The sequence below is a fragment of the Ctenocephalides felis genome, unplaced genomic scaffold, assembly GCF_003426905.1.
Source record: "Ctenocephalides felis isolate EL2017-DRISC unplaced genomic scaffold, ASM342690v1 CF-g0.4_SCAFFOLD_01886, whole genome shotgun sequence".
NCBI lineage: Eukaryota > Metazoa > Arthropoda > Insecta > Siphonaptera > Pulicidae > Ctenocephalides > Ctenocephalides felis.
This window is the reverse complement of record NW_020538040.1, coordinates 27,243,496-27,269,261: the sequence shown is the minus strand read 5'-3', so window position 1 is coordinate 27,269,261 and position 25,766 is coordinate 27,243,496. Positions and strand designations below refer to the sequence as shown.

The 25,766-nt window shown below is 28.4% G+C and overlaps 4 protein-coding genes across 7 annotated transcripts; all 4 read right to left on the bottom strand.

Moving 5' to 3' along the window:
- Positions 1 to 938: 938 nt before the first annotated feature.
- On the bottom strand, positions 939 to 13,638 carry LOC113377354 (band 7 protein AGAP004871-like). 4 transcript variants are annotated; one of them, XM_026617644.1, is made up of 8 exons: positions 13,622 to 13,638; positions 8,515 to 8,668; positions 7,210 to 7,315; positions 5,797 to 5,880; positions 4,655 to 4,830; positions 2,781 to 2,946; positions 1,259 to 1,381; positions 939 to 1,061 (listed from the first exon to the last, which is right to left on the bottom strand). In XM_026617644.1, exons 2-7 carry the CDS (start codon positions 8,649 to 8,651, stop codon positions 1,271 to 1,273), a joined length of 780 nt encoding a protein of 259 aa, XP_026473429.1. In that variant the 5' UTR covers positions 8,652 to 8,668; positions 13,622 to 13,638; the 3' UTR covers positions 939 to 1,061; positions 1,259 to 1,270. The 4 variants fall into 4 exon arrangements, with proteins under 4 accessions (XP_026473429.1, XP_026473426.1, XP_026473427.1 ...); XM_026617641.1 differs by lacking the exon at positions 13,622 to 13,638 and adding an exon at positions 12,437 to 12,556; XM_026617642.1 differs by lacking the exon at positions 13,622 to 13,638 and adding an exon at positions 10,076 to 10,209.
- Positions 13,639 to 14,104: 466 nt separating this feature from the next.
- On the bottom strand, positions 14,105 to 15,034 carry LOC113376828 (proteasome subunit alpha type-2-like). Its single transcript, XM_026616892.1, has 2 exons — positions 14,864 to 15,034; positions 14,105 to 14,747 (listed from the first exon to the last, which is right to left on the bottom strand). Exons 1-2 carry the CDS (start codon positions 14,979 to 14,981, stop codon positions 14,158 to 14,160), a joined length of 708 nt encoding a protein of 235 aa, XP_026472677.1. The 5' UTR covers positions 14,982 to 15,034; the 3' UTR covers positions 14,105 to 14,157.
- Positions 15,035 to 16,567: 1,533 nt separating this feature from the next.
- On the bottom strand, positions 16,568 to 21,147 carry LOC113377562 (probable RNA-binding protein CG14230). The gene is made up of 8 exons (XM_026617923.1): positions 20,818 to 21,147; positions 20,449 to 20,741; positions 20,257 to 20,373; positions 20,017 to 20,193; positions 19,767 to 19,938; positions 18,231 to 18,722; positions 16,865 to 17,104; positions 16,568 to 16,805 (listed from the first exon to the last, which is right to left on the bottom strand). The coding sequence occupies exons 1-8, from the start codon at positions 21,011 to 21,013 to the stop codon at positions 16,627 to 16,629; spliced, it is 1,866 nt and encodes a 621-aa protein (XP_026473708.1). The 5' UTR covers positions 21,014 to 21,147; the 3' UTR covers positions 16,568 to 16,626.
- A 1,663-nt stretch (positions 21,148 to 22,810) lies between these two features.
- LOC113374807 (erlin-2-like) lies at positions 22,811 to 25,402 on the bottom strand. Its single transcript, XM_026614773.1, has 7 exons — positions 25,267 to 25,402; positions 24,971 to 25,181; positions 24,119 to 24,199; positions 23,943 to 24,051; positions 23,725 to 23,876; positions 23,496 to 23,648; positions 22,811 to 23,173 (listed from the first exon to the last, which is right to left on the bottom strand). The coding sequence occupies exons 2-7, from the start codon at positions 25,076 to 25,078 to the stop codon at positions 22,811 to 22,813; spliced, it is 966 nt and encodes a 321-aa protein (XP_026470558.1). The 5' UTR covers positions 25,079 to 25,181; positions 25,267 to 25,402.
- Positions 25,403 to 25,766: the final 364 nt, after the last annotated feature.

Sequence of the window (25,766 nt, the reverse complement as noted above, 5' to 3'; positions counted from 1 at the left end):
TCTCCGGATGGTTTGTTTTCAGTGCACCTAAGTTGCGTTGTTATAGCTACATTTTCAGAATATTGGGCATTTGATAATATAACCTCTATAATATATTTTATTGAATCATGTAATAATTGTAAAATTAACATTATATTATGATACAAAGATACAAAACAAGAAGCTTAGTTTGGTCACCACAATAAAATTCAAGTTGCAGTTCCTTTTACTTTAGATATCAACCAGGCAAAACAATTTGATACCAACTGTAAATGATTAAAAAAATGCACTTGCAGCACCGTACATGTGATGGAAATGAAACTTCTTCAGTGTGAAAAAAAGAAAATTTTAAGACATCGCTTAAAAAAATTAAGGCAATACAATTTTTTTATAAACAGAGAAAAATCTGTCTATTTTTAAAATCTAACGGTTCAATTGGAAAAATTGATATTAATAATGGTGATAACAAAAATTCCAAATATGGTAGGTCTATGTATCTAGATTAATGATGAGCTTATATCTTTTATGTAGTATATATCGAGCTCTAAATGTAGTTTATGTATAAATATTCTAAATATCTATACTTTATATAAAAATCATACATTTTTTATGTATCACATATGATTATCATATTTCTTTCAATATTATCACAAATTATTTATTATTTAAAAATACATAAATTAAAATCGTCAACTGAATTTAAATTGATGTGAATCATCTTATAAATTCAACTAAATTACATTGAAAATATATATATATATTAAAACATAAAATAACAATACTAAACTGAAATTCAATGAAGGCACCAGTCATGCAGTATATATATATATATATATATATATATATATAAAATATATATATATATATATAAAATATATATATATATATATATAAATAATATATATATATATATATATATATATATATATATATATATAAAATACACAAACTCATAATATCACATTTTCGTCCTTGATATACAGCACTTTTGTACATTCAAATATATAATATCCTTAAGGTCTTGATGATCGACTTTATTAGGCACATAATATTATTTTACCCTTCATTCTCTTCATCTCATACTGAAACATTATTTGAACATAAATTTAATATATTTGATATTCCATTCATACGATTCATGAGATTCACTTAGCTTTCTATCAAAAATTCTTTAATTTTAAGTTATATAACATTTTACAGTATTTGTAAACAAATCTAAAACGATGAGAATTTGAAGCTCGGTAGAAAACTGAGTAAACCATAATATAGAATAAAATACCTTTTTAGTCGTTTATCGTTTCATATGATTCATGAACGGGCCTATAATGTCCAAAGGCAAAGGAAATATTATAGTCGAGTTCTTTTCGGCTGATATTGTACTTAACGTCTGCAGGTATCTCAGCTAACAATATCAAACAATGTTATATAAAATATAGCTACACAAAAATATCGATATATATATATATATATATATATATACAGGGCCGGTCCTGGGGTCCTCAGCGCCCGCATGCAAGATTTGTTCTAGACCCCCCCCCCCCCAACAATTTTAACTGTTTTAACATTTATCTTTAAAATTATATGAATATTTACATAAATTCACACAAAAAATTAGAAATATTCTAAAAGCGTAAAAAATACATTGATTTTAATTTTATTTAGAAAATTGAAGCGATTTGCTGGTTGATCATAATTAAATATTTTATATTTTCAAGTATTTCTAACATATATGTAATATTAATATTTGGGTTTTGAAACATTTCACTTATTTCATTAAACTCATTTTTATTTTCAAACATAACATTCATTTTTCATGTTAGATTTTTAAAATTCATTTTAATTTTTTTTCATTATTTACAATATCCAAAACTGCATCAGTAACTTATTAATATTGTAAAGCCAAATTGTATTCATGTTTACTTTCCCATCTGATTCAGAATATCATATTGTGGTTTAAAATTTTTAAATTTTTAACGTATTTTGAAAGATGCAAAGAAATTACATATTTCCTGAACTATATCGAAAACAAAACACAATTATATTTGTATCTGTATTATTTCTGCTTAGTTAATAATTAAATTTAGTATGGACACCACTAGATATAAAAAAGCTCACGAGTTTTGTTTCTAAGTACATTTTGCTTCCATTTTTCATATTTGCTCCATTTCCATAAACCTAACCATGTCTTTAAAGTTCAAAGTTAATCAGATGCGAAACATTTTCAACAAATACAAAAGTTACAATTGAGTTTCTCGGTCTTATAGTCATTTTCTATGCACTGACTTCCCATTTTCCATTTTTCTCTATTATAATTTGTATCTATTTTTTTAACAAGTTCCGTTCAAAATAAATCACCTCGCAATTTTTCATCAATAATGCCGAATAATTTAAACTTTCGTAGGTTTGCGCTTACGGTATTGAACACTAGATAATTTCTTTTTCAATTCCACATTAACTTCGATCGAAGAAAAAATTAATGAGTTCATTAAATAATAAGCAGAACAATAATTTTCTAATTTGCATGAGTAATTAATTGTTAAAATATCACATTGCAAACTGAATATGCTTTCTGTTTCTACATATCCATAGTTAAGTTAGATTGTTTATTATAATCTGTTAAGTATTCTAGATTTTATATTTTAAAAAAATACGAATAATATATTATAAATTTCATTTTCGAATCTCGTTTTTGCGCCCCCTAACGCGTGCGCCCGCACTTTTTGCATGCATCGCATGCAAGGCAGGACCGGCCCTGTATATATATATAATGAATTATTTATTGTATTACTACATTATCTTACTTGCAAAGCCGCAGGACTATCAGCCATTACTTCAGCAGCTTCACGAAGCGCTCGTGAAGATTTCATCTCACCTTCGGCTGCGATCACCTTCGCTCGTGCTTCCCTGGCTGCTTCTGCTTCCGCTGCCATCGCTCTTTGCAGTTGCGTCGGGAGCGAGACATCCTTTCTATATGACATAATGTAATTGCAATTCATTTATTATGTATCTTTCTCTAGTCTTAAAATTTACAATTAAAACATAACTAGCATGGCATCGTGCCTCAAGGCAAATTGCTGGAACTTTCCGTACCGTAATTAAAAATCTTGTACGGAACCTAAAAAATTTACACATTATTAAAATCTCTATAAAATATCTGATAATTTGATGTACATATGTCCAATAAACACTTTTGACCGACAATTGAAATTTTTTAACTTATTTTCCGACGGCAAAAGTTCAACAATATGTCTCTGAATTTGAAAAGTGGCTCAATAAGTGGAAGATTAAAATAAATGAAACAAAATCTAGCCATATAACCTTCACAACAAGAACCCTAGACTGCCCAAGCGTAAAAATAAACAACATAGAAATACCGAAATATGAGAGTGTAAAATACCTTGGGATTCATCTCGATAGAAAATTAAGCTGGTCAACGCACATCAAAATGAAAAGAAAACAGATAGAGAAGAAGTTCAAAGAGTTGTATTGGCTAATTGGCAGGAGTTCAAATATGTGCTATGAAAACAAACTCCTTATATATAAAACAATAATTATCCCAATCTGGACATACGGCATTGAGCTATGGGCGTGCGCAAGCAATTCAAATATAAAAAAAATACAAGTAGCGCAATCAAAAATTTTAAGATGCATTGTGAACGCACCCTGGTATGTTACAAATGACACCCTACATAAAGACTTAAAAATAAAAACTATTAATGAAATGTTAAAAGAAAGGAGCAAAAGATACCATGAAAAACTACCAGGTCACCCAAACACTTATTTAAAAGAGTTAAGCGAGGAATATCCGACACGCAGAGTGAAAAAAAAATGGCCATTCGACCTTAAATAAATGTCAAAAATAAAAATATAAAAGAGAGATATCTCATAGGAGATAATCTCTTACATGCATTAAAACCAACATCACATTGTCTTAAAAAATGTATTTAATTTTGATTGACAATAAAAGTATGCAAAAAAAAGAAAAAAAAAATTTTCATTGAAAGTCCATAACCGCTGGATCTGCCTTCCCAAAAATTTAATCAGTTCTTCATCTTGTCAATACTAGTAGTCTTTTTTAAATTATTAAAATCGGACGCTCCGTTCTCTTAAAAGCTGAATTACCGTTTTTGGCACTTTTTGCGTATCTTCGGAACGGCTGCACCTGTCTTCGCCAAAAACCAATCAGCACGTCTTCTTATCAATACGAATCGAATGTTTTTTGAATTATACAAATCGGTTGATCGTTGTTCCCGAAATCGTCGACAAAATTTTGTAACCGCACACACAAACACATATGTTATGAATTATAACATTCTAGATCCTCCCCCCACGAGGTAATGCCTAACGGCGGTTTCCGTAGAAATCAGAGGCAAGGGCAAAGCGGAGGTTTTAGTCGGTATTATATCAGGGCGGTATGGAGCTCGACATACCCAGACAAAACACCAGTCTGGGATGCATAAAAGCATTTCCTTCGCTATACAAAAAAAACATACACACACATATTCATTTTTTCTAAGGTATGCCAAAATGTTCACAAACCTCTAAAACGTAAAGATATATTAAAATTTTCATTTTCGATTTCTTTGCGATTACTATAACTTACCCTGCGGGAAGTTAATAAGACTTTTTTAAGAATATTGTTAATTCTATGTAATAGTAATGTTGCTTCACGCACATTTCTACCCTCTCGACCTTAACGCCCCATGGATCTGTGGCTTCATCCAAAGCAGCCTGCATGGCATTTGATATGGCTTCTCGTTCAGAAAGCAGTTCGGATAAATTTCGTGTTCCCAATACATTGCGCAATGTAGTAGCAGCTAGCAAACGCGTAGAATGACTATAATTTGCCACCTGTAAGGTAATAAGCTGATGAACAATTTTTTAAACTTTATAACAACAAGAAATATATCTCTTAAACATTTGGGGATAAATGGATACCATTTCATATTTTTATTAACCTGATATGTTAGGAACGTGCCGAGTTAAATGTAATTGATACAATTTTGATTGCAATTCTTTGATCTAAAATAGACCTAATGTTCAAGTTCAATTGTCGCGATTCAATATCAATACTATTCGAGAACATTGCACCACAGCAATAATCGTATACTCGTATAACCTTTTAGAAGAGCAATAATTAAAGCTAAATTCAATAACATTTTAATGGTCAAAAAAGGGCTTTCATGATATAATTCATAAAGTTTATCATATTTATTTAGCCGTGAAAAAATTTCATAATGTGCGTAAAACAGATAAATAGTCGTAGAATGTATATCTAAAAATAAATTGAGAAAAAACTTAATGAACGGCAAAGGAGCAATTGTATAAACATGTATCACCATACAATTACTGGCAGGTCTAGAAATAAATTTTTCATATAGAATAACACAAGTCATTCTTATTTCTTATTAGTCCAGTCATTTAAGCTTAAATTAGGTAAGAATCTCGGAATTCGGGATACTCAGCTGTAAGTCTGTAAATACTTGTATATGGACACCCTAAAAGTTGTCTTAAAACCTACATATAGTAGGGTGTTTTTACTATATGTAGGTTTTGAGACAACTTTTAGGGTGTCAATATACAAGTATTTACAGACTTACTGCTGAGTATCTCGAATTCCGAAGTGAACTTACTATAATGACTAGACTATAGTTACTGAATTATATGATACAAATTTTCACATGCTCTAACACCCAAAACGTAATTAAATTTTAATTAACGATCAGAAGATAAAAAAGGCTATGGATAGAATAAAATTTTAAAAGTACGATTTAAAATTAACACTAACGCATATATAACTATACGAAGCATAAATACCTTGACTACAGCATTTAGCGGTTCATTAATTCTGTAATAGACGACAGCGTCGACTGACACGGTAACAGAATCCTTAGAAAGCACCTTGAAAGCAATCGAAATATTATTGCATTTTTTTACCTAATTAATCTAAATATAATTAACAAACTTATGTATTGAAATATTTAATCTATAGTGAATATAATATCTCTTCCATAAACCCTTTTGAAGTTTTGAAGAATGTTATAATTACAATTTTAACACGTCGGAAGCCACGTGCGCGCGAATTTGTGATATTATACGATTATAAAAACAGGAATAAAGGGCTATGAAAGTTTTTTTCTATTTAATAATTATGTCCAATGTGAACAACAATCACTTCCAAATATTAAATTACCAAGATTTTTTACTCAACTATTGTACTCAATTTAGGAAACTTAGAACATCTTGCGAACTGCGAATGAATATAGTGAAAATATAGCTGCAGGTATAAAAGTTTATAATATAAAACGATATACAAAAAATTATATACTTAATATATGTATTTAATAAGTAATATACTCAGTCAAATAATTTAACACTTTCTGCCAAGCATCAATTCAAAAACAATCTACCAGCATCTAGGCGCTACATTTTGACGAAAACGTGCCTGCTGTAAACTTGAAATTATTATGTATGTTGTGCAATTTGTTTAATTAGAATTGAACATAGTTAAGTTTTTACAATTACTTGGCGTCGTTACAGTTTTTTTCATCATTCCACCATCTTTTATACATGTCTCTTTCTCTTTTGATGAATTTACTAATCGCTGATTATTTAATATAAAATATTATTTAATAAAAAATGTTAAAAATTACTTGCAAAATATAATGGTAAATTTCGCACAGACAACACTTTCTTAACACTGCATAGCACAGAAAAAATATTTTAGGAATGAGCAACCTTTTTAACTTTAATTTTAAAAATTTTATGGCGGGCCGCACTCATTAATAATTTACAAAACTTGATATATACTAATAAATATTAAAATATAAAAATATTACATTCCAAAATGTAAATATTTCATAAATTAATGAAACAAGAAAAAAATAAGTTCATGAAATTCTACTTTAGAAATGCTTGGCCGCAGAAAATGTTTAAAGGACCGCATAAAGTCCAAGAGGACAGCCAGACGCAGATGATTAAATTTTCGGTTTTTATGTTGAAAACTTATTAAATAATTAAGAAACCAAAATTTTAGTTTATCTTGCAAAAGGGGTTGCCACAAGCAGATATTTGACTTTTTCTTGGATGGGATTATGGGTACTCGTAACATATAATATTATGTTTTACACAGTTCATTCAAAATGCTTTTAGAAAATCACGCTATGTATGTATTTGTTGTTGTTGGAATAAAACAATTACTATTAATATCATTGTAAAATAACAATTTACCTCTTGTGGAGGAACATCAAATGAAACAGTCCTTAGATCAACTTTGCAGTATTCATCAATACACGGCAGAACAAAAAATATGCCTGGTCCTCTAGCTTCACCTGATCTAATAGTTAATATTATTAATTTAATCCATATTTATTCTTAAAATCAATAAAATAAACAATGTATATGGAATTATCACAAAAAATAAATTTACATATTTTTAATAATTATTATTGGATGAATTTATGTTGCCTTGGGCTTATCTATATCACGATTATCTACATTGCTTACAAAAAAAAGTTTTAACTAAAAAGTTTTCGATGTTTAACAATTAAAACATGAATAAGTTATTTTTGCCCAAGCACAAAAATATATCTACTCACTGAAATTGGATACTATAATCTAAATATATTCTGAAAGCTGTGTTCATATTTCACAAACCAAACAAGAAATATTAATGCTTTCCAAAACTTTTAATGGATTGATAAGTTTGATTTACTAATAGACCGTCAATGGGATTTGACTTCTAATAATAACATGTTGTGTAATGAACATTGATGCAACGTTATTGAGTTTTAATAGTTGATTTAGTATTTATATACACACATTGTAGAATGTAAACATTTATATATATATATATATATATATATATATATGTGTGTGTGTGTGTATGTGATCTTGATTGTTTTTTCGGCGTTGAGACATATTTGATATATTCGTGGAATTAAAAAATAGAACAATATTTCCACTTTCCACTATCCACTTATTTATTCAAAGACTTTCGACACTTGATATGCGTCATCATTAAGCAAATAAAACCAGGAAAAACCAAACACAAAATTTAAAAATAATATCAAATTTTGTTAAGACAACAAACAGTTCAAGTTGAGTAATAATAATCATCACCATTTATTACAAAAAAATTAAATGACATCTTTCTTATTTTCAACCTCCCGTAGGGTAAATAAAACTTCCCCTAAAAAATGGATGCATGTGTGTCTGTAGTATACATACAGTATGGATACAAATTTTTGTCAACCGATTCAATGATGCAAAATTTGTTTCTTATTTATGAAAACATTTTACTGGTATTGACGAAATAAATAATTGATTGAATTTTTGGGAAGGCATGTCCAGCGTTTTCTGAGATCCAGAAAAAAAGTAAAAAAATGCCGTATCGGTTATAAATGATCATCACTCATTAGAAATGAATCAAAAATTTCAAGATTCTATAGTAGTATTTATAATTTATAAAAAATATTTAAAATTTTTAAATAATAATATAATTTTGTGCTTTGTTTTGCCAATGCTTGCACTAACCTTAGTCTTCCAAGTCGAAATATTACAGCCCTTTCGTATTCTTGAACTACTTTGAAACAGAAAAATATGGATACAGGAAAAGTGACCACCAATATGAATACGGATCCTATTGTTGCCAGAATTTCCACACATCCCATGCCTGCATCAGATTCGGCTGAAAATTAACCATTCGTATTTCGTTACATTTTTTTCCTTTCAACAGTATTTTCATTTTTCATTAAAAACTACTTAGAATATATTTGCTAAAGGCATATTTCGTTATAAAATAATGCAAATTACTAAAATTATTAGAATTAACGCGATAGTGTTCACAGTTTGGTTTTATCTTTTCTTTTTTGGTTATAAGTCCAAAAACAGTTTATTTGTTATTTAATATATTTATGTTCATGAAAGCTCGCAATCTATTACTAAGAAAGCTTTTATAACAAAATCACGTTGAAATACGTTATTGCAACGTGATTTTGTTCTAGAAGCTTTCTTTCTTTCCGGTTGTTGTGCTGGATTCAGTTTTTTTCTTCGCTATTACTTGTAAATAAAGATTCAGATTGAGTCTACGCTATTACTTGTAAAAAAGTTACAAAAACTTATCGAATATCTGAAAATGATATAAATGAAAAAAAACTGCCGAATCTAAAAATCTAAATCTAAATCTTCCATTTGCGAAATTTGTAAAAAAAATACAAAAACAAAATTTCTGAATGCCTAGCATAAATACTTTAGACAACTAACTCAGCTTGAAACAGGAACATTTTACTAAAGTTCATAATAATTTAGAACTATCATTCACGAAATTTGCAAAAATTAGCAAAGTGACAAATCTCGGCTTGAAACAGGCACAAAAAGCGATACTTTTCAATAAAGATAATTATGAAGAAAATTGTACAGAATATTATACATGGCTTAAAATGAAAAAACATAGATCAAAAAAATATAAAATGTTATCAGCAATTAAATGATTTTTTGTTGCATCCTTAAAAAGTATTTGTTATTTTATGTTATATTTATGTTATTTATAATAAGAACCACGTTTTGGATATGTATTTTACCATCCCAGTTTTCATAAAAAATAAATTTGATCACCTTACAAATCCCGTTAGTTAAAATGTGTTTACGATTAAAAATATAAACCGTTAAAATCTGTTTATAATTGAATATTGGCAAATGCGCAAGCATATATTTCCGGATTACTAAACAAAAAAATAATCATCAGAAATCAAATTTCAATTTATACTCTATTCATACTTTTTGTAATTTAATATTATTTTTTTTCGTTAAGAGTATTCAAGTAAATACAATTAGAAGTTCAACTTACATAATCGATATTATTAGCTAAATATTAATATACTTTCAAGATTTTGACTGAAATCACATGTCCTACGCCAACAACCGATTCATTTACCACTGCCATAAACATCGACACGTCTTTGGAAGTTTGCTTTGCAGGCCGTAACAGAACAACATAAACAATATCGAAACACCGATCGTACGGCAAACACACCACAAATATAACATTTGTACACACGTTGTATATACTTACGAACTTCTATATATAATTCAATACCTCCAGAATCAGTTCGCGTACAGTTGAAATCCATTTTTGAACGACGTAAATCTCCGTTAATAAACACTTTTTAGAAAACAATTCCGAGTTAGAATAATTATGAGACAATTAACGACAAAACCATTATTTGATATTTTTTTAGTTGGTTTTTCGCGTCTTTATATTTGCATTACAAAAGTCGCGATCCTGCGATCTTACATGTGGCCGACGGACGCGATATAGCGCAATTTCCAGAAATAAGCCAAGAATGAAATTATATTGCACGTGTGGATCGTGTTCGGGCACAAGTAGCAATCGACCGTTCACTGGTCGATAGAAAACAAGAATAGGCATCCTGTATCCATGTGATGCACGATTGAGCCCTCGCGACGGAAATCAATCTTAGACTCTGGAGATCACAAACTGCTTAGGTATAATTTTTACCACTTCCCATAAAGGTTGTTTTCATTGCTCTTGTAAACAGGAGTCAAAATAATATTATTTTTTTGATCTGTTATGAGATTAAGACAGTGATTTCTAACCTGTGTGGCGCGCCCCCCTGGGGGGCGCAAAGCTGTTTCAAAAATATTATTTTTAAATGCTGAGTAAGTGTTAAAAACAAATCAGCAAAATACTTAAAGTACTTCTAAGAGTGTTTAAGCTCAAAAAAGAAATTGCTATATTTCTGCTGATAACAAAGGAGACGGAGCAATCTTGTTTTAGGACACAAAGTTCCTCGCAAAATTTTCGTATTTCGTTGATATTTTTCAAAGACTTAGCGATTTAAATAAATCAATGCAAGGATCTCAAATTCGTGCTTTTGTTCATAAAGACAAGATTACGGCTTTTATGAAAAAATTAGAACTGTGTATAGCTAGTATCAAATAACTTTATAACTTTAACATGTTTCCCACTTTTAAAATTACTTGTGTTACTGATGAAATAGAAGTAAGTAAAGATCTTCTTATTATATCAGTCATATGACTAGTCTACGAAACCAATTTTCGCATCACTTTATCTAATTACGTCCAAATACGAATGGATTAGAAATCCATTTGTCATTGAGAAACATGATGATTTTGGTCATTCAACAGCAGAGCAGAAAATGATAATTGATTTATCTAGTGATAACACATTGAAGCAGATGTTTCAGGACGAAAATATATTGTTGAGTTTTGGTTACCAGTAAAGGACTATTTTCCTACTTTGACAAATAATGCTTTAGAAATTTTATTACCATTTGTGAGATCTTACTTATGTGAAGCAGAAAATTCTTATAATAAATAGTTATGTTTGTATGTATATTTTTTATAATACTGTGTATTATTTGGTATAATTTCAGTTATATTAAGTATATTTAAATTAAATTGTTAGAAAAATAAGAAGGGGGGGGCGCAATATTTTTTTCATTCGAAAGGGGGGTACAAGAAAGAAAAGGTTGGAAACCGCTGGATTAAGATAATAAGATTAATCCTAACCGCTCGGCACTTATTCAAAAACAATTTACCAGCAACTCAGTGCCGCATTCCGGCGGAAACGTACCTTGTAACCACTGAGTTACCGTTTTTGGCACTTTTTGCCCCGTATCTTTGGAACGGCTATACCTGCCAAAAACTAATGATCACGTCTCATTATCAATACGGATCGAATGCTTTTTAAACTATTTAAATTATTCCACACTGTCGAGGACATTTATTTGAACCATATACGTGAATTTTAAAATTAAAAATCTTGGTTCGGAGCCCCAAAAAATTCACACAAAATGTGTACACATTATTCAAATTTCTATAAAATATCTGATAATTTGATGTACATATGCCCATTTATCATTTTTGACCGCCAAATAACATTTATTTAACTTATTTTTATGGAGAGTTCATAACCATTAGAACCAGTGGTGTTGTGGAGCCGGAACGTCGTTCCGGCAAAAAAATTAAAAAAAAAATTGCTACATACAGAAAGTGATTTAATAAGTGAATTTTATAAATTGCAATTTATTTAATTGTTATTAAACGTTCCTATTATTGTAATAAACAAACATATATGCGCACAAAATGGGTTCTGTAATGATTTTTGTTTCTTTCCTTTCCAAACGGAATAAACATGAGAACCGGTTTTTTAATTTTAGCGTTTCGGCAAAAAAAATATTAGCACAACACCACTGATTAAAACCACCATATATAAGAAGATTGAAAAAGAAGCATCCCTTCGATCTAATGCCTCTATCATTCGTATATGTAGAACTCCAGTACTATTACTGGAGTTCTACTAATCAGCACAATAGCTAATAAAAAAATTTCATTTTCTGATTGCTATTCAATTAATAAAAAAAAATATACTGTATAGTTTCACTTTTTCAAAGAATTATAATGTTAGACTTACTTGTTTGCGGGGCCCTATGGCCTGATACCGTAAGTCTATATATGCAGGCTACAGGACAGCTCATTATAGCGAATTTACATTGTCATCTACCGGAAGACTCGAATTTCTTGTAATAAATTCTTGTCCGATTTTGGTCAACAGTTGTAGCAATTTCATGTAGAACCTGACGTCGATGTCCTTTATCCGCGATAATTTTTGTAATATCTTATTGATTACTTCTTAGCAAATTTGAGAGTCAGAAGACTTGCGTTTTATTATTCGCTTTTTCTCATTTAGAAAACTATACCTATATATTTACTTCTCCTATTTGTTTCTAAGTTTTTTAATTTACTTAATTCTCTGCAATTTAACCACTTATAATTATATATATATATATATATATATATATAAATCGTAAAATGAAAACAAAATTCCAAGAATCTTAAAAAATTGTTTCAACATGATTTGCTATACATAGCCGCGTTAGTTTTAGTTGCGCCTTTCTGCCGCAAACAAACATGCGCTTAAAAGATTGAATTAATTGTTGATTTAGGGCTCCCCCGTGGTCTAATGATTAGAAATATGAATTTCGAATCAGAAGTTTTAAATTCGATACCCGCCACGGACAACCTGATGTCAAGCAGATGTTATATCGGCTTTTACCTGGAAATATAGATGGAAATTTATTCAGTAAAAATAGCACAGCTTTGCTGCATCAATAAAAAAATTATCAATATTACATAAATCGAAATAATAAATTTATAAAGATAAGGTAATCGTTTGGGTTGCTGACTATAAAAAAAGCTAATAAACTCGTTAATTTCTGATTGCTGCTAGTAATAATTAATATACATATACAAATTTTTGATCTAAGACAGCGTAAACGATTATAACAAGTCCCATTAGACAATAAGAATTTAACTTATTAAATCAAATATAACCAAACAAAACGCAGTTTATTTTCGAAAACAACCCGCTTATATATTGTAAAGCCCATTATATTGCAATAATTATATGATATTAGAACAATGTTTTGTATTTGTTCCACAAGTTTTCAACCTTATGGTAATTTAGTTACTGCATGTAATTTATATACTGCACACATAAACCGAAACACATACACATGTAAAGACTTCTTTAAAACACTTATTACAGTAATTTTTGTTCATGTTTGACGCACCATATATTTTAAGTAACCTTACTTACCCTAGTAAAGATTAGCACTCAAAAAAGTAAAACTAATTGAAGTAAAATCAAACTCATCAAGGTTAATCTTCAGCGTACACCATGCAAGAACTAAATTTTTCTAGAAATCTAAATATATCATGTAAAAGAATGTATATATATATATATATATATATATGTATATATATATATATATATATATATATATATATTAAAACAAGTGTGTTCAGTAAAGCAATACCACCAAGTAAAAAAAAAACTGAAACAATTAGGAAAACAGCTTTATTAATTTCCTAATTGCTTTAGTTTTTATTTTACTTGGTGATATTGCCTGACTCAACACACTCGTTTTAATATATCAACACCAAATTTACATACTCCAAAATATATATATATATATATATATATATATACACATACATACATATATACATGTATATTTAAGATATCATCCATATATGTTGATACGTATGCAATAAAAGTGTAAATATTTTGTAAGTCTTTATTATGTATCAAATAACATTAGAATAAGATAATGTTTGATATTGTAAATTTTTCTAACTAGGGATGTTTGCCAAATAATCTTTCACTGTAGAAGCATCTAACCTCATAAATCCATTTTCATTACTAATACCAATCTCAATATTTTCTTCTGTCATTTTGCCTTCAAAACCTTCTTTTAATGTCAAAATGGCAGTGTGGACAGCATCATCTAATTCTAAATCAGAACTATAACGTTTCTCTAAAAATGTTTTTCCATTAATGTGATTTTTGCCCATTGCTGTAGATTTCCAAGCAAAATATGATCCTGATGGATCACACTGAAAAACGTAAGGTTTTCCATCATCCCAACCACAAATTAGGAGTGATACTCCAAAAGGTCGAACTCCTCCTGAATGAGTATATTCTTGCATTACAGTAGATATTCGCTGCACCAATTGCACAGTCGGTATGTGCTCCCCATTCGCCAAATAATATTGCTGGGCCATTCTCCGTGCCTTTTTAACCAATAATCTGTAATCGGGGCCTAAACCAGAATACACCATACCGATGTACTTAGATATTTCTTCAATTTTGTGAATAGTATTCTCTTCATATAGTACCGACTTATGCTTATTTTCTGTTGCTAAAACCACCCCATTGCTTGCTGAAATATTATCACATTTGATGAATTTAGCGTTATCGTAATTAAGTGATATACTACTCAGCTCTTTGTGAGATTTAAAATAATATTTAATAACCTTAAATTTTAAAGTTACAAACCTTTTATGGCAACTGATGGGGCCCCAGCCGCCACTGCAGCGAGAGCATATTCAATTTGCACTAATTTCCCCGAAGGGCTAAAAGTGGTTAACGAAAAACTGTATCTCTCAGATGTCATTATGCACAATCACTAAGCTTTAAGCGTTTAGGAATCACAAACAACTCAGCACTATTCCGGCACGAATTGAAGTTGGCGTTTGAATGCGGTTTGACAGAACAAAACAAAACAACTCTTGCCAACATTAAAATAAAATAATTGTTTCAGCGTATTTCATAGAATTCAAAATTATTGTAAAGTAGAAGCTATTATAAACAAATAATACCGTATTTTATATATATATATATATATATATATAGTGTAAATGAAACAAATATATGTAATTGGGAAATTAATTATGTTTTTGAAGTTAAACTTCTTCAGGTGCGACTAGGGTGTAAATCCGTACAAATGCAACGGAAGTGCGTTACGGACATAAGATAAGAGTCAAGTGCCAATGACTCGTCATTCGTTCTATACAGGTCGATTGTGATAAGTCGTCGCGTATGTGAATAGAGATCTGTCGTTGTATGCGTACTGATATCAACAAGGACATTGGCATAGATGAATAAACATTTTAAAGTTACTTTGTAGTACAAATGTTGATTTAATGAAAAATGCCTGAATCAGAAGAATATTTTACCTGCTCCTTAGAAATTATTTCTATATTATTCATAGTTTCTATAAATCTTTGAAGTTATTGAAATGGAAAATATTTTTTAGGCAAAACATATATTACAGCTGTTCAGAGAATGAGATTATACCGATGGTGAAACAGTAACAAAAATACCATCAGTCAATGAATGCATGTTAATTTTAATTACACAAAGTTCTTCAAACACAATTATTACATGAGTGGAATTGCGAAAGCAATATTTGTTTAGACGTTGTTTAATATAATCCACTGTGTCAACGAATATTATAGAGTTTATTAATCAGCAGTTACTTCATTTCTCTAATGAAGGTTCATTTCTAAATGCTAATTGCAATGACAAACCGATCATGTCATATTTGAAGTATGACTTTAATTACATAATTGTTTTTAAATATTATACATATTTTTATTGCTATTATAAATATATAATTTATAATTTATCATTATATAAATGTGTATAATGGTTGGCACTAATGAATATATGCATCACGAGTGTTACCATATTACTAGTATACATTATTCAATATTGTTATATGATGCATTTATTTTTACTTAAATGCCATCTTGTACAGTGGCAAATAAGTTTTACTTCAATCGCATGTGAACCTTGCACGCACTCTTTTTTTATTATTGTTACTATATTATTACTTTTAGTGATGCCAAACATCACTAAACATTATTAATTAATTAGAAAAATAATTTATTCAACTATGACACAATTGAGGATTATTTTGCGAAAATATTGGAAAACAATGAATTCTGATCAATTTACAGCTCTAAATTATAGCACTTTATTCAAAACAACAATCCCATTATGATCTTAAATGTATGTTAGATTTTATATTTTACTTTGGAAATAACACATGATAAATATTTTCTTCAAATTATTATTGTTTGATACTATCATGTTGTAGTTTTTCAAGTCTTATTGATAGATTTAGCAGATAAATATGACAAGCTATTTATGCAGATAAAATATGGCATTGTGACAAATAAAAATTATTACTTCCTGGATGAAATCAGTGTAACACTTTTATTTTAATCAATATGTTTACTATCTATTATCATATATTAATTTTTTACAACTTTTCTTGCTATCTTATGACTACCTAACTTCTTTTTAAATGGTTTTGCATTCCTCAGGTTATTGAGTATTTTATATTTGACAACTTTTTTCAACTCTCTTCTTGTGTCATTAAAAGTATCTTTGCCACCATTAGAAGAAAATGTTGTAAAGAATTTGATACCCTCTATAATAAATACATTCATTATTATAACTGAATTAGCAATCAATAAAAATGTAACTAACCACTCAGTCTTTGATCGCCTTTTATGAAAAAAAAATTTTCTCTCCATACGCCTGTACTAGAAATGTGGCCAATATCATGATTTATTAATTCCTTTTTTGACTTCAATGTTCCATTAGTTTCTTCTTCAGAGTCGGAAGTATCATATCGAAATGGATTTCTCCGGGAGTCTAAAGGATTGTCCATTTTCTGCTGCACTTTTTGAAACGTACTACCAGCGTTTTTATCTAAATCTACTGCTTCTATTATAATATAATAAAACTACATTATATGTAAATAAAAAGCAAGTATATGTACTTATGTGAACTTATGTAAATAATATATATATATATATATATATATATATATATAAACAAAGTCCAGTAATCAGGCATAACATCAATAAAAAACATGAATTTCTTTGAAATATTTATTTTAAATCCAAATGTTTCGGATATAATCCTAACCTTCATTCAGTGGAAACTAAAAATAAAATTAAAAACTAAAGCAATTGAATTGGAGTGAAAAGAAAAAATAAAAAGAGTAAATAGTACTTACAATTAGTTAATCTTAGAGTTAAATTGGAAGATTTTAATAATCCATGGTCAGGATATGGTAATGCACTACACTATGTATTATAAACATTAAACTTGTAATTACACAACATTTTCACAAAATACTAATTTGAAAAATCGCAAATAGTATTTTATAGTTTTAAATTTTTGAAAGAAATTCATGTTTTTTATCGATATTATGCCCGATTACTAGACTTTGTTAATACATATGTCAACATCAAATTCAGAATCATACAAAATATATATATATATATATATATATATATATATATATATATATATACACCTAAGTCTGTTTTTACACGGAGATTGGTTCCAGAAGAAGCCGTGTAAAAAAAGACATTGATCTTATACAAAAATGGGTGGTTTGTCCTACTCTCTAAAACCTCTTAAAATTAGTGAAAAACAAGAATTTTCAAGAACAAGAATTCATGTTTATTTTAATAATAATTCCCCTAAATTAGTGCTATTCACATTTGCTTTGACCAGTAAAAATTGTTTGTACGCACTAAAGGGGAATTTACTTAAATCTTTAAGCTAGTGTTCGCAAACTATCGATACTATCGATGGTTTCAGACTTTTTTCTTTCATAAATACTTTTTTTTGATATGAACATTCTTCGCAAAAATTAAATTTGACAAAAAAATTTAAGTACATAAAATTTCAAATCGTGCTAAATGGAATAAAATCGTGTAAAAAAATTAAAAATATTCAAATATCAAATCGTGTTATATCAAAACCGTGTACAAAAAGACCGTGTAAAAACAGACTTAGGTGTATATATTTATATATATATATAAACAAAATTCATTACCTTCTTCTAAATCAGCTTTTCCAAACATAGATAATAAACTAAATCCAGTATTTTCTTTAATAGCTTCCTTCAAGTTTTCAGAAACAGAATAGAACTTTTGATTTGATACTAATGGTTCTTTATCATTAGTTGAATTATCATCAATTGCTTTATCATCAATTTCAGATATTACTTTTGAATTTGACTTTGTATTTTTTTCATTTTTATTTAAAAATTTATTATGATCAGGTTTTGATGGATCATATCGAAGCATTGATTTCATCTTGATATCTTTATTAATTTGATCTTTGTTATAATCGATCCTTTTTCCAAGAATGTTTTCTAATATTTCAAATTGATGCTTTTTTTCATTTTCTAAGTTTTCTGTGTCTGGTACATCATTATTTTTTAATTCAGTTGTATCATCTTGCTCCAAAAAGTGAGAATCCATTGTGAAACGTTTATCATAACCAAATGTTGATTGCAGTTTCAATAATTTTTTACCCTCTTTGCCTAGAAATATCATTTTATATAATTCATTATGTTACTATTAGAAGTTCATCTTTTATCAATAAATTAATCCAGCATACAAATCCTACTATTCAAGCGATTCACAGACTGTTAAGAAGACTAAGCAAGAAATGGCCTTCCGATTTACCAAACACCTAGCCCAATGTCTGCACGCGCCCTGACTTAGTACGCGGTATACATCCTCACGTCATAGTTCATTTATGTTATTATTTTTGTATTACTGTTTTTATTTGTAACTTCTTTCATTTTATATTCAATTTATTGTATTTTTTTTGCACATATCAATTTTGTAAGTAAGACATTAAAGTCTTCATTAACAAAAATAAATTATAACAAAAAGAAAAAAATTATGTTATTACTGGTAAATTCATTTGCATTAGTAGTAAAAAATCATATGAGGATTATTTGTTAGAAATTTTGTTCAGATATAAGCATCTTACAATTTTGTTATAGTATGTTAAAGTATCAAAGCAAAGCTTTTAAGCATTTTTTACAAAGTTAACAATATTGAAAATAATTGGTTTTTCAAAATTTGGCTTTTGTTGCTGTCTTTATTTAGCATATAATTTTCAGCAAGTTTTGTTTGACCACATGGAATGATCTGTGTCTTCCAATGCACTATGCCAATGCAATAAGCAAACTGAGTGTATATATGGTTAATTAAAATTGAACATATATATATATATATATATATATATATATATATATACACAATGTAAATACACATACACATAATGTAAATTTTTATATCAAATAGTTAGACAAAATGTATTCATTGGTAAAAACTTTATAATACTGTAATACACCGCTTAACACAGTTTTGTTTAGCGCTGTTTCAGTTTACCGCTCTTTTATTCAAGTCAATCTCTGCAGCAACTAGAATTATCTGTTCTAGAAATAATATGATAGAGGAAATAGAAAAATTATATAGATTGACGACAAAATTGACCGCCATGCCATTAAGCCAATATTCCTCTACTTTGATGGAACGTATTCCCGCATTAAGTGGTATTACTGTATACCTACCTTCAAATTGTTCTTTTAAATCAAATTGGTAATTTTCTTCATCCTCATTTTCATTTTCATCGAATAAAGCAGTCTTCCTTTTTTTTGATTTTCTACTGACAGAACCATTTACATCATTATTATTCTCCATATTATCATCACAAAAAACTATTTTATTCTTTGGAGTTACATCCTAAGGATTCAATAAATAATGAGTATAATTGATCCACCCAAATAATGTAACATATACAATACAACTACATTGAATTACAATTTTTAGAAAACTTTTCTGCAAAAGCATTTTTTGCTTGTTATACTGTTCCTTTTTCTCTTGCAAGGATTGTATTCTTTTTTGTTCGGCGAGCGTAGACTGTGGTGTTAAATTTTTCTTATGAGGCACATTGTTCTGTGAAACTATTGCCGGGCCATATGTAGGAATTTTTAATTTCTATAAAAAATTGGAATCAAATGTAAAATAACATATTATTTACATGTAAAATTATGTGATTACCTCTGGGTTCAAAAATGAGTTATGCTTATTAGATTTAATAATGAAACTATTGTCATCAACAGGATCATCAACAGAATCAACAGTTTTCTTATCATTTCTAGGTTTTTCACTTTTTCCCTAATAAAAAATATAATATAAATAAAAGACAGTATTAACAGATTAAGTAAAAGATTATATATGTAGGTATAATACTTGTTCTGGTTCTGAATCTGAAGAACTGCTAGAACTTTCTGAGCTTTCACTATCTTGTCCCTCTTTTACTATGGTAGTTTTATTTTGTTTTACTGGTACAGGCAGTGTTTTTGAAAGTTGCTGGATGGGTTGCTCAATAATTTCATCATTTTTTTCTATACTTTTATTCAATTTTTTACTCAACAATTTCGCTTCCAATCTTTCTCGTTGAAGCTGTTCAAGAAAACTTTCTTTGGCTAAAGCGACTTTAAGAAATTTTCCTTTCCACTCTTGTTCTGAAAATTCTTGTATACCTAGACAATTTTAAAAACAAAACATATAAAATCATGTTGAAAATAACGAAAAATTATAGAAGGGGACATATCTAACATTTATTTAAACTCCACGTATCTATATCCATATTTATAAAAGCAAAAGTGTTGGCTTGGCCTTCATTCAAATTATCTTTTTTCTGCTTAATTTCAACATTTGTCACATTTCCATAAGCAGAAAATTCATGCCGAATATCGTCTTCATTTATATCTGTAGGTAAATTTCCTACAAAAATCCGTCTATTCGTAGCCATTTTTATTAAACACAATCTAATAATAATTTCTCTAAAATCAAATAATGCAAACTCTAATTAATTATAAAACAAATAACATATTTAACCAATAACAAAAAAGTTGTGGATCATGGATCATATCATAACCCCGTCAAATAAGCACGTGTTGTTTTTTGACAAGTGAAGCAATACAAATTTTGACAAGTGAAGTTTGTTAAATTGTCAAATAATAATAATGGACACCAACTGCATAACTTTCGTGAAATTTGCCATAGATTCAGAGCGGTAGGGAAAGTTACGACCGCTACGGCGCGATGGCGCTTTAATTGCATATCGCTCAGCAGCCCCGCGCTCATAAATGCATTCAAATTAAAGCGCCAAAATTAGAAATGAAAGAAATGAACAAAAATTGGCAAATTCGCGAACTGATGATATTAGCGCATAAATTTTCATAAAAAAGGAAATGCAAGAAGCCATTTTTTAAAGAATATATAATAAATCCCCAATTGAATTAATATATTTATCGCTTTATACCTCTTAACTATTAAATTAAACTTACAAAAAAACCTTTTTTTTGTTTTTGTTTATAACACTTAATGATGATTTTGGCATACCTTTGAAACCATTGATGAAAATGTGTGTAGTAGATATAAATTATGAAAGGGATTCATTTATTTAAAAGAATAAAAAAAAAATAATAATAAAAGCAATGGTGTGGGGAGCATGTATTTAGGAAAGGTAGATTCAGCATTTGATTAGCATGAATCCTCCATGTATTAAGTTTTGTGCAATGTATGTCCAGCAGTAGAAATAAAGAAGTGCAAAAAAAGGTTTTTGGTGTTTATATAATTATTAGCATTGTCAACATTAATAATAATCAGTATAATCAATGCTACTAAACTTTTAAACACTGATGTTGAAGTTTTTCAAAATTTATCTAAATTTCTTTTGATGTAATGTTTTTCAATAATACAATATAATTATTTACTAGCATTATACAAATATTACTCATCAACTTTTATTAGGTACTATTGAATGTGTCACACAACTCAGTAGCCTGTCCCATCAATGTTCTTAAAAAAAAAAAAACTTAAAATTGTTCATTGTTCAACATATTTCAGATTTGAATAAATATATAAATACTGTAAATAATTTTTTGGTAATTACATTTAGTATTAAAAACTCTTATTCTCATATTTAAAATCTCAATGCATTTGATAGTTTTTATTCCTCAAAGATTTGTTCATGAAACAGCAATTGCCTTAAGGCACAATGCTATACACTAGTTATTAAAATAATTTTTCTTAAAGTTATAATCTCATTTGTGACTTCCTTGTATATACAATTGACATCATATATATATATATATATATATATATATATATATATATATATATATTTGAAAGTAACTAGCAGCCTATTCGTCGAAATTAAAAATGTAATAAAGTATTTAAACCTTTTATTTATGTTTTGACACCAGGTGCGTGCCATCACTCAGCAACTGCAATAAATCAGGTGTCAAAAAGTATAAATAAAAGGTTTAAATACTTTTTTACATTTTTTATTTTGACGAATGGGCTGCTAGTTACTTTGGAATATGTTTCATCGTCGAAAAAACTATCAAGATATATATATATATATATATATATATATATTTTGTTTGACACTGAATATGTTAAAATTACATATATATATATATATATATATATATATATAAATTTGTTTCCTAAGTAAATTGGTTACTATTATTTTTTGAAAATATATTCAATGTCAAACAATAAAAAAAAATATAAGTACAAAATTTCACATCATTAATGGTTATACATTTATACACTGATTTTTATCTTCATCAATGTTGACCACAAACATTTTATTTAGCAATCCATCACCCAAGTACACTTTACTATTGCTTGATAATAAACTTTCATATCGTTTTAACTCTAAATATTCTTTAGTGAGAAGAATTTTGTTTGCTTCTGCTTTTCTAGATGATTCATAAAACTCAGAATCAACACGAGTTTTTTCTCGTGCTTGTTTTATTTCATTTTCAATCAGTTCAATGCGCTGCAATGATTCGGCCTCCAATATTTTTTGTTCATTGACAATCTTAGCAACTTCTGCTTGTTTTTTAGCCTCAATTATAGATCGCATTCGTTCTGTTTCAGCTTCTTTTTCCACTACCTAATTTGCATTCACCAAATTATTTTCTATTTATTCATTACAAATATCATAAATATGGAATTTATGAACAAATTAGAAATAATTAATTGAATTAGATTGTATTAAACGCAAAATTTTTAATGCCAAATAAATAAATTAAACTTGCACTTCTAAGTGCATTAATATTAGAGAAAGATTAAATTAACTGCATGCATTATCAATAAATTTTGAAGATAATTTCATAAAATCCTTAAATAATATGGTTATATATATCCTTCACACCATTCAATAAGAAATTTAAAACTGTGTCACATAATTTTTAACAAAGATCGTACATATATACCTTTTGATGTTGTATCGAAATGAGAAGCTTAGTTTTTTCTCCTTCCATCATTTCATAATTCTTTCGAATAGTTTCAGGTATCTTAGGTTTAGTAACACGCACTCCTTGTATAATTAAACCAGAGGCCATTTCATTTAAATCCTTTTGCAAAGCCTAAAATCATATAAAAGTTTTAAATTTCTCTATTGTAAACTATTACTTTGGATCGGAAACATATATATTTGTATACTCTTTTTAGGTTCCCATCGATCTGATCAAAATAATCAATATAAACTTCATGTAAAGTATGAACACTGCAGAATTTATTGAGCTCATGATGAACTTTGTCAAAAATAAGAACTTTATCATAGTCAACAGTATAATTTCTAACAATATCATAAACTGAAAAAATATTAAGAAATAGCAAACTTTTATAATATTTAAATGCATTGATTCCATTGATTATACCGCTGTTAGAATTAAGTATATTAACAACTTCTATTCGGTCAAAGTAAATTATTACACCACCACTTGTGCCACATGCCACATTTTTCACTTCATCAGTCTGTATTGTTACCTAAATCAATTTAAATTTTTAATATCATTTTTTTTTTTTAAATAGATGCCACTAGTTCTTTACATACCTGCACAGACTTATACGATGTTAGAAAAGGTAACATCAAATGAAAACCTGGGCTGCTAATTTGTTGCAATAATGCACCACCCTGTAAATTTCCAATTATTATTTATTTTGACCAGAGTAGATGTCAGTAGATTAATAACACGTAATTAAATCATTTTGAACCTATTATGTAAAAATTTTATTTCCTCTTACTTCTAATAAGTAATTTATTTATCAAGCCATATAGAAGTAACTTCTATAAATGTTGCATAAGTTTTGTGTTCACTTTTTGAAAGAACAGAGCGCCCGATTTGAGTAATTCAAAAAATATTATTTGTATAGACGAACTGAACACATATGCACATCAAATTATCAGATATTTTATAGACCTTTAATAAAAAGTATAAATTTTGTGTATATTTCTATGGCTTCCGTACCAATGTTTATCCGTTAGTCTATGATGCGGCGCTTATGCGCTTCGATATTTCATCTCTAAAACAGCTATGGAACACGATTGCTTTAGAAAAAGTTCAAAATTTTCAAAAGATTTCAAATATAAAAATAAATTTAAATTTTCAAATTTCAAATATATTCAAAAATTTCAATTTCTCAAAACCTAATTTTTTCAAACTTCGAAAAATTTTAAAGCTGTTTTAAAAATTTTAATTGTCGGTATGGGAAGTGACATCAATTTTTTTTAAGGCACAATGCCATGTAGCACTAGTTGTCATTTTGTTTTCTCTTTATAAAATTATTTTAACATTTATTTACATAAATATTTGGATATCAGAATGACAAGACATTCTAATACCTAGTTTAGCATGTTCCTCATGTAATTAACTATATTATATTCCTAAACATTTATATTTCATACCCTGAAGTAAACACCAACATGTCCTTCTTCCACCTTATGCAAAGAATAATTAACACAGACTATTGTAACTAAAACTATAAATAATGGAACAGTAACTTGATCAGACATAATTGTTATTATGATATTATAACATTTCCTTCTGCTATTGTTTTGTTCTGCTTTGCGGTGCTTGCTCGTAATTATAATGTAATGCTGAGATCTATAATATCACCTACAATTTTAAGATACGGTACAGATTATTCAAATATTTGTTCTTTAAAGTCAGAGATAAATAATATAACAGGTTATATTTTTACGTTGATATCATTCATAATTCTGCATGATGAAGACATGTATATTTTTTCACATTATGCAATCTATTTCAGTTAATTTTAAATACTAAATAAAAATAATAACGAAATAAAATAAATACGCATTCTCTAACTGCGAGTTTCGGGTAGATCAGGTTAAACTTATCCATTAGAGCATTAGAGATTAGCCAATATACAATCGCCGTTTCGGCTGTCAATTTGACAGTCGATTCGAAAATCAAACAAATACCAACCGCCAAATGTGTCTTGTCGAGTATGGCGCGCAATTGTATTTTTGAAAAAAAAATAAAAATCAAAATTTTGTAGTAGTCAGCCTAAACAAGGGCGAGCAACCTTTTTAATTCACGGGCCAATTTAAATTTTAAAATTTTATGGCGGCCGCGCGCGTAATTTATATATATACTAGCTGACCCGGCAAAAAATTTAGCCACAAGGATATTTTCTAGAAAATTATTAGTATAAAAAATAAGTAACTAATTCTGAAT

Excerpts from the sequence above, each read along its gene's own strand:
- LOC113374807 (XM_026614773.1), bottom strand. The coding sequence starts at position 25,078 with ATGTCTGATCAAGTTACTGTTCCATTATTTATAGTTTTAGTTACAATA. Across the intron at positions 23,877-23,942 it reads TATACTTAATTCTAACAGCG|TTTATGATATTGTTAGAAAT; the intron begins GTATAATCAATG and ends ATATTTTTTCAG. Across the intron at positions 23,174-23,495 it reads TTTCGATACAACATCAAAAG|GTAGTGGAAAAAGAAGCTGA; the intron begins GTATATATGTAC and ends AATGCAAATTAG.
- LOC113376828 (XM_026616892.1), bottom strand. The coding sequence starts at position 14,981 with ATGACATCTGAGAGATACAGTTTTTCGTTAACCACTTTTAGCCCTTCG. Across the intron at positions 14,748-14,863 it reads CCCATCAGTTGCCATAAAAG|CAAGCAATGGGGTGGTTTTA; the intron begins GTTTGTAACTTT and ends ATAATATTTCAG.
- LOC113377354 (XM_026617641.1), bottom strand. The coding sequence starts at position 12,500 with ATGAGCTGTCCTGTAGCCTGCATATATAGACTTACGGTATCAGGCCAT. Across the intron at positions 8,669-12,436 it reads CCATAGGGCCCCGCAAACAA|CCGAATCTGATGCAGGCATG; the intron begins GTAAGTCTAACA and ends GTTAATTTTCAG. Across the intron at positions 1,382-2,780 it reads ATAGTCCTGCGGCTTTGCAA|CTGAGATACCTGCAGACGTT; the intron begins GTAAGATAATGT and ends TGATATTGTTAG.
- LOC113377562 (XM_026617923.1), bottom strand. The coding sequence starts at position 21,013 with ATGGCTACGAATAGACGGATTTTTGTAGGAAATTTACCTACAGATATA. Across the intron at positions 20,374-20,448 it reads CAGATTCAGAACCAGAACAA|GGAAAAAGTGAAAAACCTAG; the intron begins GTATTATACCTA and ends ATTTTTTATTAG. Across the intron at positions 19,939-20,016 it reads AGAAAAGTTTTCTAAAAATT|GATGTAACTCCAAAGAATAA; the intron begins GTAATTCAATGT and ends TTGAATCCTTAG.